This window comes from Sminthopsis crassicaudata, chromosome 2 (genome assembly GCF_048593235.1).
Source record: "Sminthopsis crassicaudata isolate SCR6 chromosome 2, ASM4859323v1, whole genome shotgun sequence".
Taxonomy (NCBI): Eukaryota; Metazoa; Chordata; class Mammalia; order Dasyuromorphia; family Dasyuridae; genus Sminthopsis; species Sminthopsis crassicaudata.
In genome coordinates, this window is record NC_133618.1 from 433524597 (window position 1) to 433539681 (window position 15085).

General features: G+C 36.0%; 1 protein-coding gene across 7 annotated transcripts in view; it reads left to right on the plus strand.

Moving 5' to 3' along the window:
• The first annotated feature begins 2142 nt into the window (after positions 1-2142).
• FAF2 (Fas associated factor family member 2) overlaps positions 2143-15085 on the plus strand; it is a 75767-nt gene continuing 62824 nt past the window's right edge. For 2 of the 7 annotated variants that reach the window (XM_074292181.1, XM_074292184.1), the window contains exon 1: positions 2147-2471. In XM_074292181.1, the coding sequence (XP_074148282.1) occupies positions 2409-2471 (63 nt within the window). In that variant the 5' untranslated portion in view covers positions 2147-2408. Of the gene's footprint in view, positions 2700-3717; positions 3783-15085 lie in introns of those variants that run through there. The other 5 variants (XM_074292179.1, XM_074292178.1, XM_074292182.1 and 2 more) reach the window with 5 other exon arrangements.

Below are 15085 nucleotides of genomic sequence, written 5' to 3' on the forward strand. Positions count from 1 at the left end.
TTCAATTATCATATAATCTAAACTAAATCAATATATTGAACTGTGGTCCCATATTATCATCTTTGGAATACCTCAAATTCAACATGTTCAAAACCTAATTATATTCTCCCAGAAGCCTTCTCTTCTGAAACTTTTCCATTTCTATTAAGAGCATTACTGTTCTCCTAATCACCTAGATTTATAGTATCAGAATTGTTCTGGATTCCTGACTCTTGATCTAGCAGAGTGCTTTACAGATAGTAAGTGCTTAATTAATTCTATCTATCTACCAGCCTACCTTTACTCTCCTTCCTCTCCAATTTATCTTCCAGGGGGCTGCCCTAATAATTTTCTTAAGACATAGATCTTATTTTCGTGTCTTGCTTGAAAATGTTTAGTGGTTCCTTATTACAAAATGTTCAGGCTAAGGCTCTCCATAATCTGACTCCAGTTTAACCTTGCCAGTTTTTTTTTTTTTTCTTATCTCTATCCTTAAACATCTCAAATTGGATTGACAAGAATGGCATTCTTGCTAATTTCTTCTTTTCAAAATGCTTCATTTCAAGGCTCACCTCAGATCCTTCCCTGATCCTTTAATTCATAAATGTTTTATCTTTCTCTTTAAAAAAATCATTATGTATTGATTTTTGTACAAACTATCTGCATTTCCCTCTTCTCCCAATACTGGTAGAAAATAAGATCTTTGAGGGAAGGGACAGTTATTCTTGTCCTAGCATCTGGTGCCTTATAGATAGGATAGCCTTAACAAATATTGCAAATTTTGTTTTATATTTATTTATGTGTTTATTCAAAATGTAGGTTGGATTAAATTACCTATTAAATCTTTTTCAATTCTGAGGCTGGGCTCCTGAAGTACTTGATAGATTGGGAGGGGTGGGGACACAGAAGGTGGCTGAAGGCTAACGTTAGATGGAAGGATAGAGGGCTAATCCAGATTCTTCAGAAGGAAATGACAAACCACCACTCCAGTAACTTTGCTCAGAAAACTCAAATGGAGTCATGAAGGGTTAGACATGACTAATTAAAATTGGGATTTTCAAGGCAGACAGGAATGAAGGCCAGAGTTGGGGATGGGGAAAAGTGGGGAAAGGAGTAATGTAGGATGGAGCAGGAGGTTGCAGAACTAGAGAAAGTCAGATAGGGGAAGGACAGAAAATGCCCATCCAGGATGATGAAGCCTTGGAAATTCAACGGGCTCTTTTGGGGTGGGAAGAAATGTAATGTGGGATAAACTGAGGCAAGACAGAAATTAGAGGTTTTTAATATTTTAATAGTGGAGAAGTTAGACTGGCAGCCATACTAGCCAGCTGGCTTGTATGGGACTCATCTCGAAGCATCCTGAGACCATGAGTAATTCCCGAGACTTTTATAGGGCTCCAGAGATCAGAGAAACAAAAGCAAGGGGCAGGGGGAAAGGGCAGGCAGAACACTGGCAGAGTGGAAATTCCAGGAAGGACCATAACTTTCTAATACTGATAGATTGGGGATGAAGAAAGAAGGATCATAACTTCTGATAAGTTGGGAGTGAAAGGGCTAGGAGACAGGAAGTCTGGGCTGGAAGAGAGAGAACCCATCTAAGTATTTGACATAAGCCATTTGGAGTTTTAGGGCTCTTTGGAATGCCAAAGTGGCCAGAGTTCCTAAGCCCTAATGACCTCAGTCCTACTGGCCAGGAAGGGGGGGGGGCTGCCACCAGGAAACTGAGGCATTACGGTTCGCCCCATTTAATTGAAATTTAAAATGTACAAGGGACCTCTGCTTCACACCCATACATGAAATAAGGGGAGTGCAAGTGCCTATGATAGCGGAGACTACAAAAAGCCTCACCCCACGCCAAAGGAGATGCTCAGGTCTCACTTTTCAGGTGAGCCTCTATTCTAAGGCAACCTTCTCACTGTCACACAAGGGATAAGGCCGGGAAACTTTGCAAAGGGGGTAGGGTCTGATGAACCAGCGGGCCTCCAGTGAGAGTAACATTTCACGGCCTTCCTAAGAGGCCTGAGTACTCGCACGTGGGACAACCCTCGAAGAAAAAAAAAAGTGCCTCCAGCTTCCAAGCGCTTCCGGTCCTAACACGACATCCGGGATCAGCCCAGAAGGACTCTGGAGCTTCCGGAATCAAAAGCAATCCATTCCAGTGATTGCGGGTATGCGTTGAGCCTCGCTTTAGTAAAGAAGTCACGTGAGCTTCCCGAGGACCTTCGGGAATTTCCGGAAGTGTTAAGGGGCGTGCCTTCAAGAGGTGGCCTTCTGCAGCCGCCCCACCAGCTTTAGGTAGTCGCCGCATAATCGCGAGCCCGGGACCAGACAGCCCACGGTGGCGGCCCGGGACCGGAAGCGGGTACGGATGAGGTCATTTCCGGCGGGTGACGGTGCGGACGGGTCAGAGGCGTAGAGGCGGCGGCAAAATGGCGGCGCCTGAGGAGCGGGACTTAACCCAGGAGCAGACGGAAAAGCTGCTGCAGTTCCAGGTATTGAGGGTCCGAGAGCACACCCGTTGCGGAGGGTCCGCAGGGGAGCGCCGTGTCCATCCTCTCTGTGTTGGCAGATGGCAGCACCTGTCAGTCTCGACTCATGGGGACTCCCCCCCTCCCTGCAGCCAACTGCCCTCGGATTTCCTGGCCCCTTTCACAGACCCCACCGCTCCCCCTGGACTGGCAGCAGCCTGGTCTTTCGCTAGCTCTTGGCCCGGGATACTGGTGCTCCCCTTACTGTTGCTCTCTATGAGTCTCCCCTCCTCTCCTTCCTCCCTGTCCCCTTTCCCCTATTTCTCTCCTCCCCTTCCTTCCTTTCCTCTCCCCCCCTTTATTTTTCCTCTCTTCCCCTCCCTCTTTTCTTGTTTTTCTTTCCTTACCTTTCCTCACTTTGTCCCTTCGTCCTTTAGCCGCTTTTCCCTTTCCTCTTCACCTCACCCCACTCACTTAGTAACATTCCCCTCCCCCAAGTGTTTGATCCAGTGTTGTCAACCCCAACTTCTTCGTGGAATCTCCTCTAGTTTACGTCCGGAATCTCTCTCCCTGCTGGTTATCCCTCCTCCATGGGCCAGAGTGCAGGACTGATCACCCGGCTAGGAGCAGCCAGAGGCATTTCCAGCGCCCTGACATTAACACGGGAGGATCGGGAGGGTTTTCTTTATAATAAAGAGGTGGCTTAATTCGGAGCTGAGAACATGGAGATGGAGGGGTGGGGAATGTGAAGGGTATCCATTGGTGTTAGGATCGTTTTCTAAAGCCGAGAACCCATTTTCTTTCTAAATCTTAATGAATAGGTTAGTACCAAGTTAGAGGACTAGAAGCAGGATAACATTTACCTAAAGGATTAATCCTCTAAAATGATGATTTTAGTGATTTTTTTTCCCCATAAATGTTGTAATTTTTAAAATGTCATTTTTTTAGTGGGATGATGGGTAAGAAGTCTATAATTTGGAGTTATTGTTTAGCTGATATCGTTCGATGAATATTTAGACTTGATAAATAGTTTTTGGTTGTAAAATTAAAATTATATATCCTGAAAAGAAATATGATCACAGAAACCTAAATATAATTTGCCTGAAACTTAGTAAGGATTGTATGTAAGCCTGAATGGGGAAAATTGATGACACAGCAAACAGAAGAAAAAGATTAGCAAACAATGGTCACCTGGTCTCAGCTCTGGACTCAGCTCTGAAGTCACTAACTTCAGTGTTATTTCTTGCTTCATTTAACTTTGATAAGCCATCTAACCTCTTTTTAGAGGGCTATAGAGAGATAATACACCTGAGGTACTAGGCGCTTTAAGATGCTGTAAGTTATTTTAAATTATTTTTTTACTGTGAATCTTATGTGGTACTATGGAACCTTCACTATGCAATTGACTATGGAAGATAGTAAACATATTCTGTTTGTAGGAGTCTTAGCTGCTGTCAAAATAGTGTCTATATAAGATAAAGAGCTGTAATTAGGTGTAGAGTTGAATAATGTCGTTTAGTGTAGGATGAACTTGGTTGGAAGCATCATAATTTATAGTTATTGGTCAGGATCAGATTCATCAGTTTATGGTTTGGCTTATCTCTTTTGTAACAATAAGCATGGATATATTCTCCCCACCCCCCACCCCCCTTGCAGACAGAATGTGCTTGAAAGTCTAAAACAAGGTTTAGGACATAAAACTTTATTTGTCACACAATAGGAGTAAGCTTCTTTTGTTGTTGTTGTTGTTGTTTTGTATAATTTTATTATTTTGAGAAAGCAAAGAATATTTAGATATCTTTGATTTCTTCCATCCTACTTAAAATATATAAAAATTTTGCATCTTCAAGATATAAAATATCTCCACAAGTGCTGTTTTCTCATACTTTTTCTGAAGGCATAGGAAGTTAATCCTGAGGTCTGAGTTATATAACATATTTGAAAATTATTGCAAAAATCTTCCTTTCTCTTCCTTCACCTCTTTTTCATGTGAGCAGAGAAAATGATCATTTAAAAAATTAATAACATATATTACCACTATCATCTCTTTTTTTAAAGGCTACTCTAAAACATATATGACAAAAAATCCTTTGGGAAAAAAAGATTATAGTTTGTTTACTGAGAAGTGTTTATCTAGTTTGACAAAAGTCTGATTTAGGATTTAAATTGTGCTAGTTATCAGCTTTGTAGGTTTTAAGTCAGGCATATTTGTTGAGTACCTAATTGCTGGATTTGTGCCATTTAAGGTGCCATTTCAGCATATGGTTTTCTATTTATGAAAATTAAATCAATTGTATTGCCATTGTATTACCAAAAAAAATAGCATGTCTTAAGCAAATTCTCATTTGATGAATGCTTAACATGTTAAGTTTCTTTGAATTAAAGTATTAGATGTAATTTGTATTTCTTTGAATGAGACAATTAATACAAGTCATTACTGTATTATGGCTAGCTTTCTGTCAGTCAGACCCAGTCTTCTCCTTAGAGCAGGAGGCAGGAGAGCCATCACAAGGCTGGTCAAAGATAGAATATCTTATCTTCCAGTCCTCCTTAGCCCCTATATACCTTTTTGATATATATTGTATATTACATCATTACAGCATACTGATTATGTGTGAACTAGAGAACCATTACATCACCATACTAAGTATATATGTGAACCAGAGAATCAATAATGTCATTAATTCTACTGAGTTAACATCTTATTTCAAGTGTACTTCTCCAGAGTTCAGGCTCTCTACACATTACATTTAGGAAAAATATATTCCTTGAAATTGTATTATTTAATGTTATGATAGGTTTTGGTTTTCTGACCAGTAGCTTTTTGTCCAGTTTTTACAGCAATAACTTCCAACACTATATTCAGTTATTTAATCATAAATGATTCTTTTGTATATTCTTAATTCATATTTCTTGAAGAGTGTGTGTGTGTGTGTGTGTGTATATATATACATATATATATACATACGTATATATATATGTATATATATATATAAAATAAGAAAATTAAATTACTAATGACATAAATTTTTATTTTAATATGAGTGTTTATTAAATGATTGATTGTGTTCTAAGGAATCAGTCATTATGTTTAGGATCTTAGTATCCATAGCTGATAGGAACTTTAAAGCTCATCTTATCCCCTTATTTTGTGAGTCATCTTTAAACTAATTCACTTCAATTCCCAAATTTTAGTGATTCTTCCATTGCAATTTCTCTTATATCTGTTACCTTCTTTCTAATCATGCAATCTCTACTCTATTTCAGGGCCTTGATACCTCTTGACTTGCCTGGACTTTTATTATTCTATCTTAATTGGTCTCACTATCTCTCTCCTTTTCAGTCCATTCTCCACAGAGTTGCGGAAGTAATGTCTATGAAACTCCTGTTGTCATTCCCCTTCAGAAAAAGCTCCACTGGTGTCTTGCTTCTGGGATTATATGCAAATTCCACTTAGTTTTTTAAAGTCCTTTAAAATTTGGCTTCAGCCTACCTTTTCAGTCTAAACAACTCATTACTTCCACAAATAGAACTACTTGCTAATATTCTTCATGCATAGTATTCTATCTCCTATCATCATGCCTTTGCATAGACTGTTCCTCATGCTTGGAATACACTTCCTTCTGCATCTCTTAGAATGCTTATTTGCTCTCAAAGCTCATTTAAATGCTATTTCCTACATGAAAACCTTTTGTAATATCTCTAGGAGCCAGTATCCTTCTCTCCAAAATTTTTCTTTGTAAACTGTGCATATATTTTGTATTTACTTAATAAGTGTACATACTGGCTGCTCTGATAGAATTTAAGCTCGTTGAGGTCAAGATTTTTTTTTTTTGTATTTGTGACCCCACCTCCTAACATAATGCCCAACGGTGCTTTAAAAATGTACATCATTGATGTGTAAAACATTTTCTATTCATTTCATTTATTCGCCTGATTTTTTTTTTAACCATATTAGTCATGTAAGAAATATATCTATTGAAAGCTTGCTTTATACAAATGTGCTTTCTAAGTTCTTAGGCTTCTTTGTGATTTCTGTCTTATTTTTATTACAGCAAATCAGAAGGTAAAGAAATACTTTCCTCAGAGTCACAATGTTTTGGAGAAAATTCCAACACTATTCTTTTCTCCTCTACCTCATTTCACAGGCTTCTGTTAAGTACTTGTTAGGTGCAAGGTACTGTGATTAATTTTACATGAGAGGGGGCAGCTAGGTGGCACAGTGGATAGAGCACCAGCCTTGAATTCAGGAGGACCTGAGTTCAAATTTGGTCTCAGACACTTAACACTTCCTAGTTGTGTGACTCTGGGCAAGTCACTTAACCCCAGACTCAGGGGGGGGAAATTTTTACATGAGATACGTATATAAGACACCATGTCATGATTGATTACTAAAGAGAAGATAGTGTGCTATTAATAGAATAAACATTAGAGGAGGTTTTGACTGGCATCTTTGGAAGTCATAGGGATAAAGAGAACAGAAATTTGAGCCATTTCAGGCAATTGTATATACAAGTAAATGTATATGTAATGAGAAAAGAGAGCCGAAAACTTAATCTCAAGGAAACATAGATCTTGGCAATCAAAAATAGTATGAAATAGTGGGAAAGTGATATTCTTAATATCAGATGATCTAGTCTCAACTTTATTTCTTGTGATTTTGGACAAGTCACTTCATTTCTCTTTTGGCTTCATTTTTCACATCTATAAAGTGATATGGGTAGACTGGATGAAATCTGGTGTCTCATATCACTAAATCTTATAATTCTAAGATTTTAACTTTTTTGCTATCCTAAATGTTGGAAAGTTAATGCCTTTAAAATTAGCCTTAAAAAAGGTTGATATTCAAGGTAGGTAGAGAATTGATTCAAATATATAATGAACAGCACTCCTCAGTAGATAAAATGGTCACAGGGATATGAACTTCAAATTGACATACTTTTTTTTTAAGGATTCATTTCTGAATATTTCCCTCCCTTTCTCCTACCCAGCAAATCATTTCTTATCACAAAAATTTAAAAAGAGATATGAACAAATTTTTCTCCAAAAATTTAAAGTAGCAATTTTGTGATTAACATGTTCCAAGTAACAAAAGGAGACATAAATTAATACAATTTTGAAGTTTCACTAAAACCTCTGCAAATTGGCAAAGATGGAAGAAAAAAAAGGAAATGAAAGGTTATGGAAAAACAGGTATGCTGATTCACCATTGGCTGAAACTCTGAAATGGTCTGATCATTTTGGCTATCAATTTTGAATTGTGCAAGAAAAATGACTAAACTTTTCTTGCTGTTTGACACAATAACCCTACTACTGGGGACATACCCTACGGAGATCAAAGACAGAAACAAATTTGTAATACAGATTGAACTTTGAAAATAAGCTCCGACTCCGAAGAAGGTAGTATTTTCAGTAATCTTTAGGAAAAAGTAAAGAGCAAGCTTCCAGAAGAGAGTATCACATTGTCTTAAGGAATGAAAAGTTGCTTAGGATTGCATTTTGCACTAAGTAAAAACTTTTTAAAGGGTTCCACTAGATGGCCTTATTGTTCTAAATATGTGTGATTCTACATCAATTTAAGTATGCAGGAGTCAATTCATATGTAGTAGAGCCCATTGTTAAGTTTCTGCCCTCTGGTATGAGTAAATGCTACCAACCAGAGTTTGATTTGTTTTGTTTTTGGGCTAGACTTGAGAAAGTGATAGAGAAAATATTAATTAAAAGATTAAACTTTTCCTTGGAGAGCTGGTTGTTAAACATTTGTAAGTATTCCCCAGTCCCTAAGCCTTCCTTTTCTATGTTACAGTGACCCAGGTTTAATGGAATTGTGTATGGAAAGAATGGATAAAGCTGTGAATCATTATTTATTTCTAATATGGTTAAGCTTGACAAATTAAAGTTAGTTGTTGAGCCAGCAACTTGATAGAAAATATATTCCAATTCTTTGAGGAAAACAGGCTACTTTTTTTTCTTTCATTAGGATCTTTATGGCCCTTAGCATTTTCTGGCACTTCACATGTATCCCTCTTGTTTACTCTTATGATGCTAGTATTGTAAAACTATTATACTGTCCCTGTATTTATTGCTTCAGTTGTGCTATGACTGTGGGTACTCACTATAATTTTTTTATAAGGTATGGATAATGTTTAAAGATTAGACCCCTGAAAAAAGTTATAATTCAAGAGAGATCAACTCTTAATGTCTATTTGAAACTGAGGCCTATGGACATAGAAAGGAATAGAATAAGATAAATGAACATATGCTGCTGCTATTGTCAGTGTTTTTTGGAATTTTCATGTCGTGAAGGCATTTAACTTGTCACATAGGCCTATTACTTTTGTTCAAATAAAACAGTCTTGGTAAGCTATAAGAAGATAATATAATACCATAAGGGTATCACAGATTGTGTGATGTATACATGAGAACAGTAAATATTGGAGAGCCTACTGTGATGTGTAAAGCAGCCTAGGGATTACCTCATGATTATCAGTAGTCAGATTACTGGTAATAAGATTATTTCATAGATTACTAACTATCAGAAGATCATATTTTGTCATCCATTATCTGTGAGTTCTGGAAGAATGAGACAAATGGATATTGTAATAGAAAGAATATTATACTAGAATTTTGTCTGGAGGCATATATTGTAGGCTCTGCCATTAACTACCTATGTTTCCTTTAACAAATTACTCAACTCCTATAGACCAAAGTCTTTGAAATAAGAATTTTGGACTAGATAATCTCTTAAGATTAATTCTAGTTTTAACATTATATGATTCCATTATTTATGTTTTCCTCTTCAGTAGGAAGTAGATTGATCTAGTGTCCCTTTCCAAAAAAAAAATTTAAAAAAATCCAGTAATGGAAGATTACAGTTTTCAGAGAATTCATTCTTAATTGAATAGTAGCATCTTGTTGAAAGTTTCTAAAGTCTGTTGTAAATGACCCAAATGATTTTGGGAAGCAAGTAATTAAATGGAAATAATGAGAGTGAAATCTTAGTGTAAGGACCATAATGTAGGTCAGTATCTGTTCTTAGATTTCTGGAACCCAGTTGTCCTGATTGATGAACCTAATAGGCATAAACTTATATAGTTTACTATAATTAGCCCAAGCTCTACTGAACTATGTTTCCAATTGTCTACTCTAGCCATCTGTTTGGAATTTTTAGCCATTGTAATCTGGACTTCTGGCTCTCCAAAGACCATGCCCTGAAGCACTTGGTCCTACTTAGTTCTTGAACTGTCTTCTTGGGGTTTAATTATCCATTCCTTCTCTCTTGTATCTAAACATGCCAGTTCCCTCGACCCATTCTATTTGGGGGAATAGATATTACTATTACATCTGAAAAAAAAAATCAAGCTATCCTATGTTCCAGTTTATCATTTCTCTGGCTTCCTAGGCCAAAACATCCTTCCCTGAGCACTACTTTCTTAGTTGTTGTTTCCTCCGTTAGAATATAAGGTCTTTGATGGCAGGGGGCTGTCTTAACTTTGTGTCTTATGACTCTAGCACTTATGTTGCTTGGCACATAATAAATACTTAAATGTTTTTCATTTATTCACTTATTTCCAAGGAGACTTGAAAGTAATACTAGCTCTGCTACTATGCCTTCAATTAGAAAGGCTTTGTTTTCCCATTTTGAAAAGCATATCCCTATGATAAACCAGAGAGAACAAAGTTATTTTGCCCATGTCAGGTTTCTGAGTTTAAATGAAAATGAGAAACATGAAAAGCTGAAGTATTTTCAGGTAGCAAATTAAAGCCTGTGTATCAGATGAAATTTGAAAAATGTTTCTCCCTCAGTTGAGATTTGAAACTTATCCTTTAGTCTTTCCTGAACAAGGTATATTTGGGTGGAACTATATAACTCTTCTAAATGACCTGATCCTAGAAACGCTGTGGGTTGTATATATGGTACCTTGTTATGTTTAAGGTATGAGTACTGTTGATCTGAGTAATAGACCAGGTAGCAACAAATTAAAAGAATGATCATGCATGAAATTGTCAAATTATTATTTAGTGATGTATGTAACTCTCAATAATAGCACCATTCTTTTTGCTTCTCTCATCAGAACTCTTCCATATTTTTTTGGATGTCATGGTTTATAACTGTATCTTTGTCTATCTCTCTCTCTTTTTTTAAATTAATTAATTTTTTAAAATAGTTTTTATTTACCAGATATTTGCATGGCTAATTTTACAACATTGACAATTGCCAAACCATTTGTTCCAATTTTTCCCCTCCTTCCCCCCCTCCCCAGATGGCAGGTCGACCTTAATACATGTGTCATGTTCTATATTATTGTGACATGGAGAAGGGTTGTGCCAAGTAGGGCGAAGCTTCCACAAAATGTACCAAGCTTGAAAGATTTCACATACAAGCCTAGCATATTATCTGAGGACCAGGTTAACTAGATTGGAAAGACTTGTCACAATTTGACTACAGGATTTGATGGATTTGATGACTTTTTGACTCAGAGTGACTCTTGATAACTGACTACTAAATTGACCCACCTGCATTGGTGGAGGGGCCTCCACCTTTATTTGTTTGTTCTGGTAGATTTACTTATTATTAATATGCATTACTTTATGAATCGTTGGGAGAGAAAAATCCGAGCAAAAGGGAAAAACCATGGGAGAGAGAAAAAAAGTAGAAAAAGTGAACATAGCATGTGTTGATTTACATTCAGTCTCCTTAGTTCTTTTAATGGATTCATATTGCATTCATTGCCCAAAGTCTATTGAGATTGCTTTGGAGATCTCCCACATATATGAAAATGTCAGGATGATTCTTGATATATTTTATTTTAGTAAGTATCCTGATTATCTTTTCTTGACTCTTTATCACTTCAATTATCTTACCAAATTTCTTTGTATTTTTCATGCCAATTTCTTATGACATAATATTCTATTATGTCCATGTGCCAAAATTGTTTTGCTATTTCTTGATTTTTGGAGACATATAAGTGGTTTATAACAATTTTGTTTTGATAAGAATAAAAATTCGGTAAGTATTTTTATATAAGAATATTCTTAGGATGTACTCCTTATAGTAGAGCCAACCATTGAGTTAAAAGGTTGTGAACCCTTAAATATTTTTTTTCAAAAAGACATCATCAACATTTCATTTAGTAGCATATTAATGTGCTTTTTTTCTTCATAGTCTCACTTAACCTTGGTTTTTTACTTTTTACAAGTTCAGTCAATTCTTTCCCTTCCCCCCAATTACAACCCCCTGCATTTTGCAGGTGAGGAAACTAAGATACAAAGTGATTTGCCCTTGGAGGCACAAATAAGGAATAAAACCCAGGTCTTATTTCTTTGCCCAATACTCTCTATAGTATGTAATATAGTTGTAGAACAGTTTCTCTGAAGGTCAACCGGATTGTTTGTTGCTGAAATCAGAAAAATTCAAATTTATTTATTTATTTGTTTATTTGTTTATTTATTTATTTATTTTGCAAAGACTCTTTTTAATTACTTGGGGTCACAAAATTTGAGAGTTGGTAGGCACCTCAATGGTGGTCATGTACAATTCACATATGAAGGGAATTCCCACTGGGATATACAGGTCATCCAACCTTTGTTTAACTCACTCCAATGAGGTGAAAAATAACAACTCTCAAGGAGTCTGTCCCCTTTTTGGGTGGCTCTCATTGTTAGAAACTTTTTCCTGACATCAAACCCTTAATATTTCTCTTTTCAGTTTCCACCCATTGTTTCTGGTTGTATCTTTAAGGTCATAACACAACAATTCTAATCCTGCTTCATATGTCAATCTTTATAGTACTTGAAACCAGCTACCATGTACCTCTTGAGTCTTTTCTTTTGTAGATTCAATATGACATGCAGTTCCTTCAAAAATGATATGTAATTTCTTCAGTCATTTGTCATGTGATGTACTTTAGACACTTTATCTTTTCTCTGTTCACTCCATCTTGTCAGTATCCTTAAAGTTTCTTATATAGTTTCTTGAATTAATCACAATTCTCTGGGTAGGATAATGAAGGATTGCATAGTATTTTGGACTATCACTTCCTTCTTCCTGAAACAACTTCTCTCAGTGCAGCTCACGAATGCATTTACCTTTTTTGACATCAGACTGAATTCATATTGAGTTTTATGGTACATAATAGAGTACCCCTCCAATTCTCATCTTTCAGAATAATTGTTCTCTAACCATACCACTTCCATTTTGTCCTTTGAGGATAAAAATGTACAGAATGGAGGAAGCATTGGTTCATATGAATAATTTTTTTTTTTTTTTTGTTCTTTATATTGAAAATGTGGTCTAAGTTCATAAAAAATGACCAATGAACTCGTTATATAGTTTTAAGTTGTATATTTAATTTTAAAACATAGCAACAAAAATTTGTTCCCTTTTGAACCTTTTTTGGTCAGTTAATGTTTTAAAGGATTTCTTAAGTTCTTTATAGCTTTAAATTCAGTGAGAACCCTTATATTGATTTCTTTACAATACTCGTGATATTTTTCAAAAAGACCATTATTAAAATAATTGTAATTTATATATCAACATCAGTTTCCAGGACAAGAATTGTTCAAATAAAAAATCAGGGTATAAGTTGATATTTGGTATCTTTAGTGTAAAGGTAGATATTAGGAACATAATGACAAAAATGTTGGAAAATATGGCTATAAGTAATGAATTGAAAGTAGCAATAGACTAAAAAAAGAAGCATTGCACTTATTATGTTTTCTTTGAGAATAGAATCAATAGGCACTTTATCAGAACAAGACCAAATAATTCCACAAAGATTGAAATTGATTAGATTTTGAGAGACAGGAAACAGCCTATTGCTTATTGTGGGAGTTATTCCTGAATCAGCTTTCTATGTATGGTCAGACCATCAATTGTTAGAACAGAGGACAAAATTAATACCAAGTTAGAATTAAAGAGAAGATATAGTGCTCATTGAAAGCAGTGCTAATGACCTCTTTAAGTCCATTGACTTAAAAATGGGAAATGTTTGAGGGACAGGTTAACCACATCAGTTATAGAGATTTCAAACATTTTAAACTAATCATGCTATTTCAAGGAGACCAAAGAGATACTATTTCAGCCCATGAACACTTAATTTGGATTTGCCAAACAGACTGATTGACAATAACATCAGTTTAGGATATAAAAATTTTTATAGGATAAGCAAAATTTTATATCGAATGAATATGAGCAATATCGTCTTATAAAATAGAGAGAATCAGAAATTTTGGTAAGCTATCTGACCTACAAAGCTATCCTAGTCTGTATCTGTTGCCTGAAGAAGTGGAAATAACACTGAGGAAAACAAAGATGGAAAACAAAAAGTGATTCTAGGCACACAGTTCATTCAGGGTTATTTTGAAATCACTGAGGGATCATCTTGATGCATATGAAAGGGGAGTATGCCAGAGGTGAGGACAAAATTGACAGTATTACCAATTGCTGAAGAGGCATCTAGGTGGTACGGTGGATAGAATGCTGAGTTATAGAAAGATAGAACGGATTAGCATCCTGTTGGCTCTGGAATTCAGAAAGAGTTGAAGTAGAGAGGAGAAAAACTCAGCTTTTTTTAGTCCTATTGCCTGAAATCTTTTAAATTAATTTTAGCTCTCTCTTTCCTCCTTCTTCCCTTTTCCTAAAATCCTCAACACCCCAGAGCAAAACAAATTTTATGCTAGTTCAAGTTCTTTTGATTTAGGCCTTTTACCAGAGCTGCCAGTAGATAATAAAGTTGTCTGCTTTTGACTTTGCCCTTTGTTTTATCACTTGATTAAGGTGGGAGTGGCTAAAAAACCTATATAAAGTGGTAATAAAGTACTAGAAATAGTTATATGGAGTAGAAATATGAAATAGACTTGGAAAGCATAATTGTAAAAGAATATTATAAAAATAGTATAATATAGATTCAGTTCATGACATGGGGTAACCATGCTTGCCATCTATCACAAGTTACAAAGATATTGTCATTTTTCACATGAAATAGTTCATAGGCTCAAACCAATATGTAGTAGGCATGACGAGTCATAGATGATTGAACAATTTGCTTTGCAGGGGATATGACTTTAAAAGTCATGTCCTTTTAAAGTTTCTGGGGGAATGGAGGAGTTGGGGGGGCAGGATCTAGGGAATAACAAGGAAGTGATATTTCTAGTACTATTAAAGATAGTCTGGGAAACTAAGTTCCTATAGAGGCTGTCTTAAAATATGCTAATTAAGACTTGCGCTCCCATCATGGTTGACCATAGGAACGAGATGGGCTACTTTTGGCAATTCCTAAGGATAAAGTAGGCCAGAGTTTATTTACATCATTTAAGGATCGATACTTACCCTAGAATTATTACCTGTGGAATATTCATGAAAGTGCTAAAAACCCATTTATTGAGTTTTCTTATTTATGTTTTTTGTTGTTGTTGTTTTTTTGTTTGTTTTGTTTTGTTTTTGCTGAGGCAGTTGGGGTTAAGCAACTTGCCCAGGGTCGCATAGCTAGGAAATGTTAAGTGTCTGAGGACAGATTTGAACTCCGGTCCTTCTGACTTCAGGGCTGGTGCTCTATCCACTGCACCACCCAGCTTCCCTGTTATTTATGATTCTTTAAAAAAAAAATTGGGAGAGAATTTAAAGTCAGGGTCTGAGG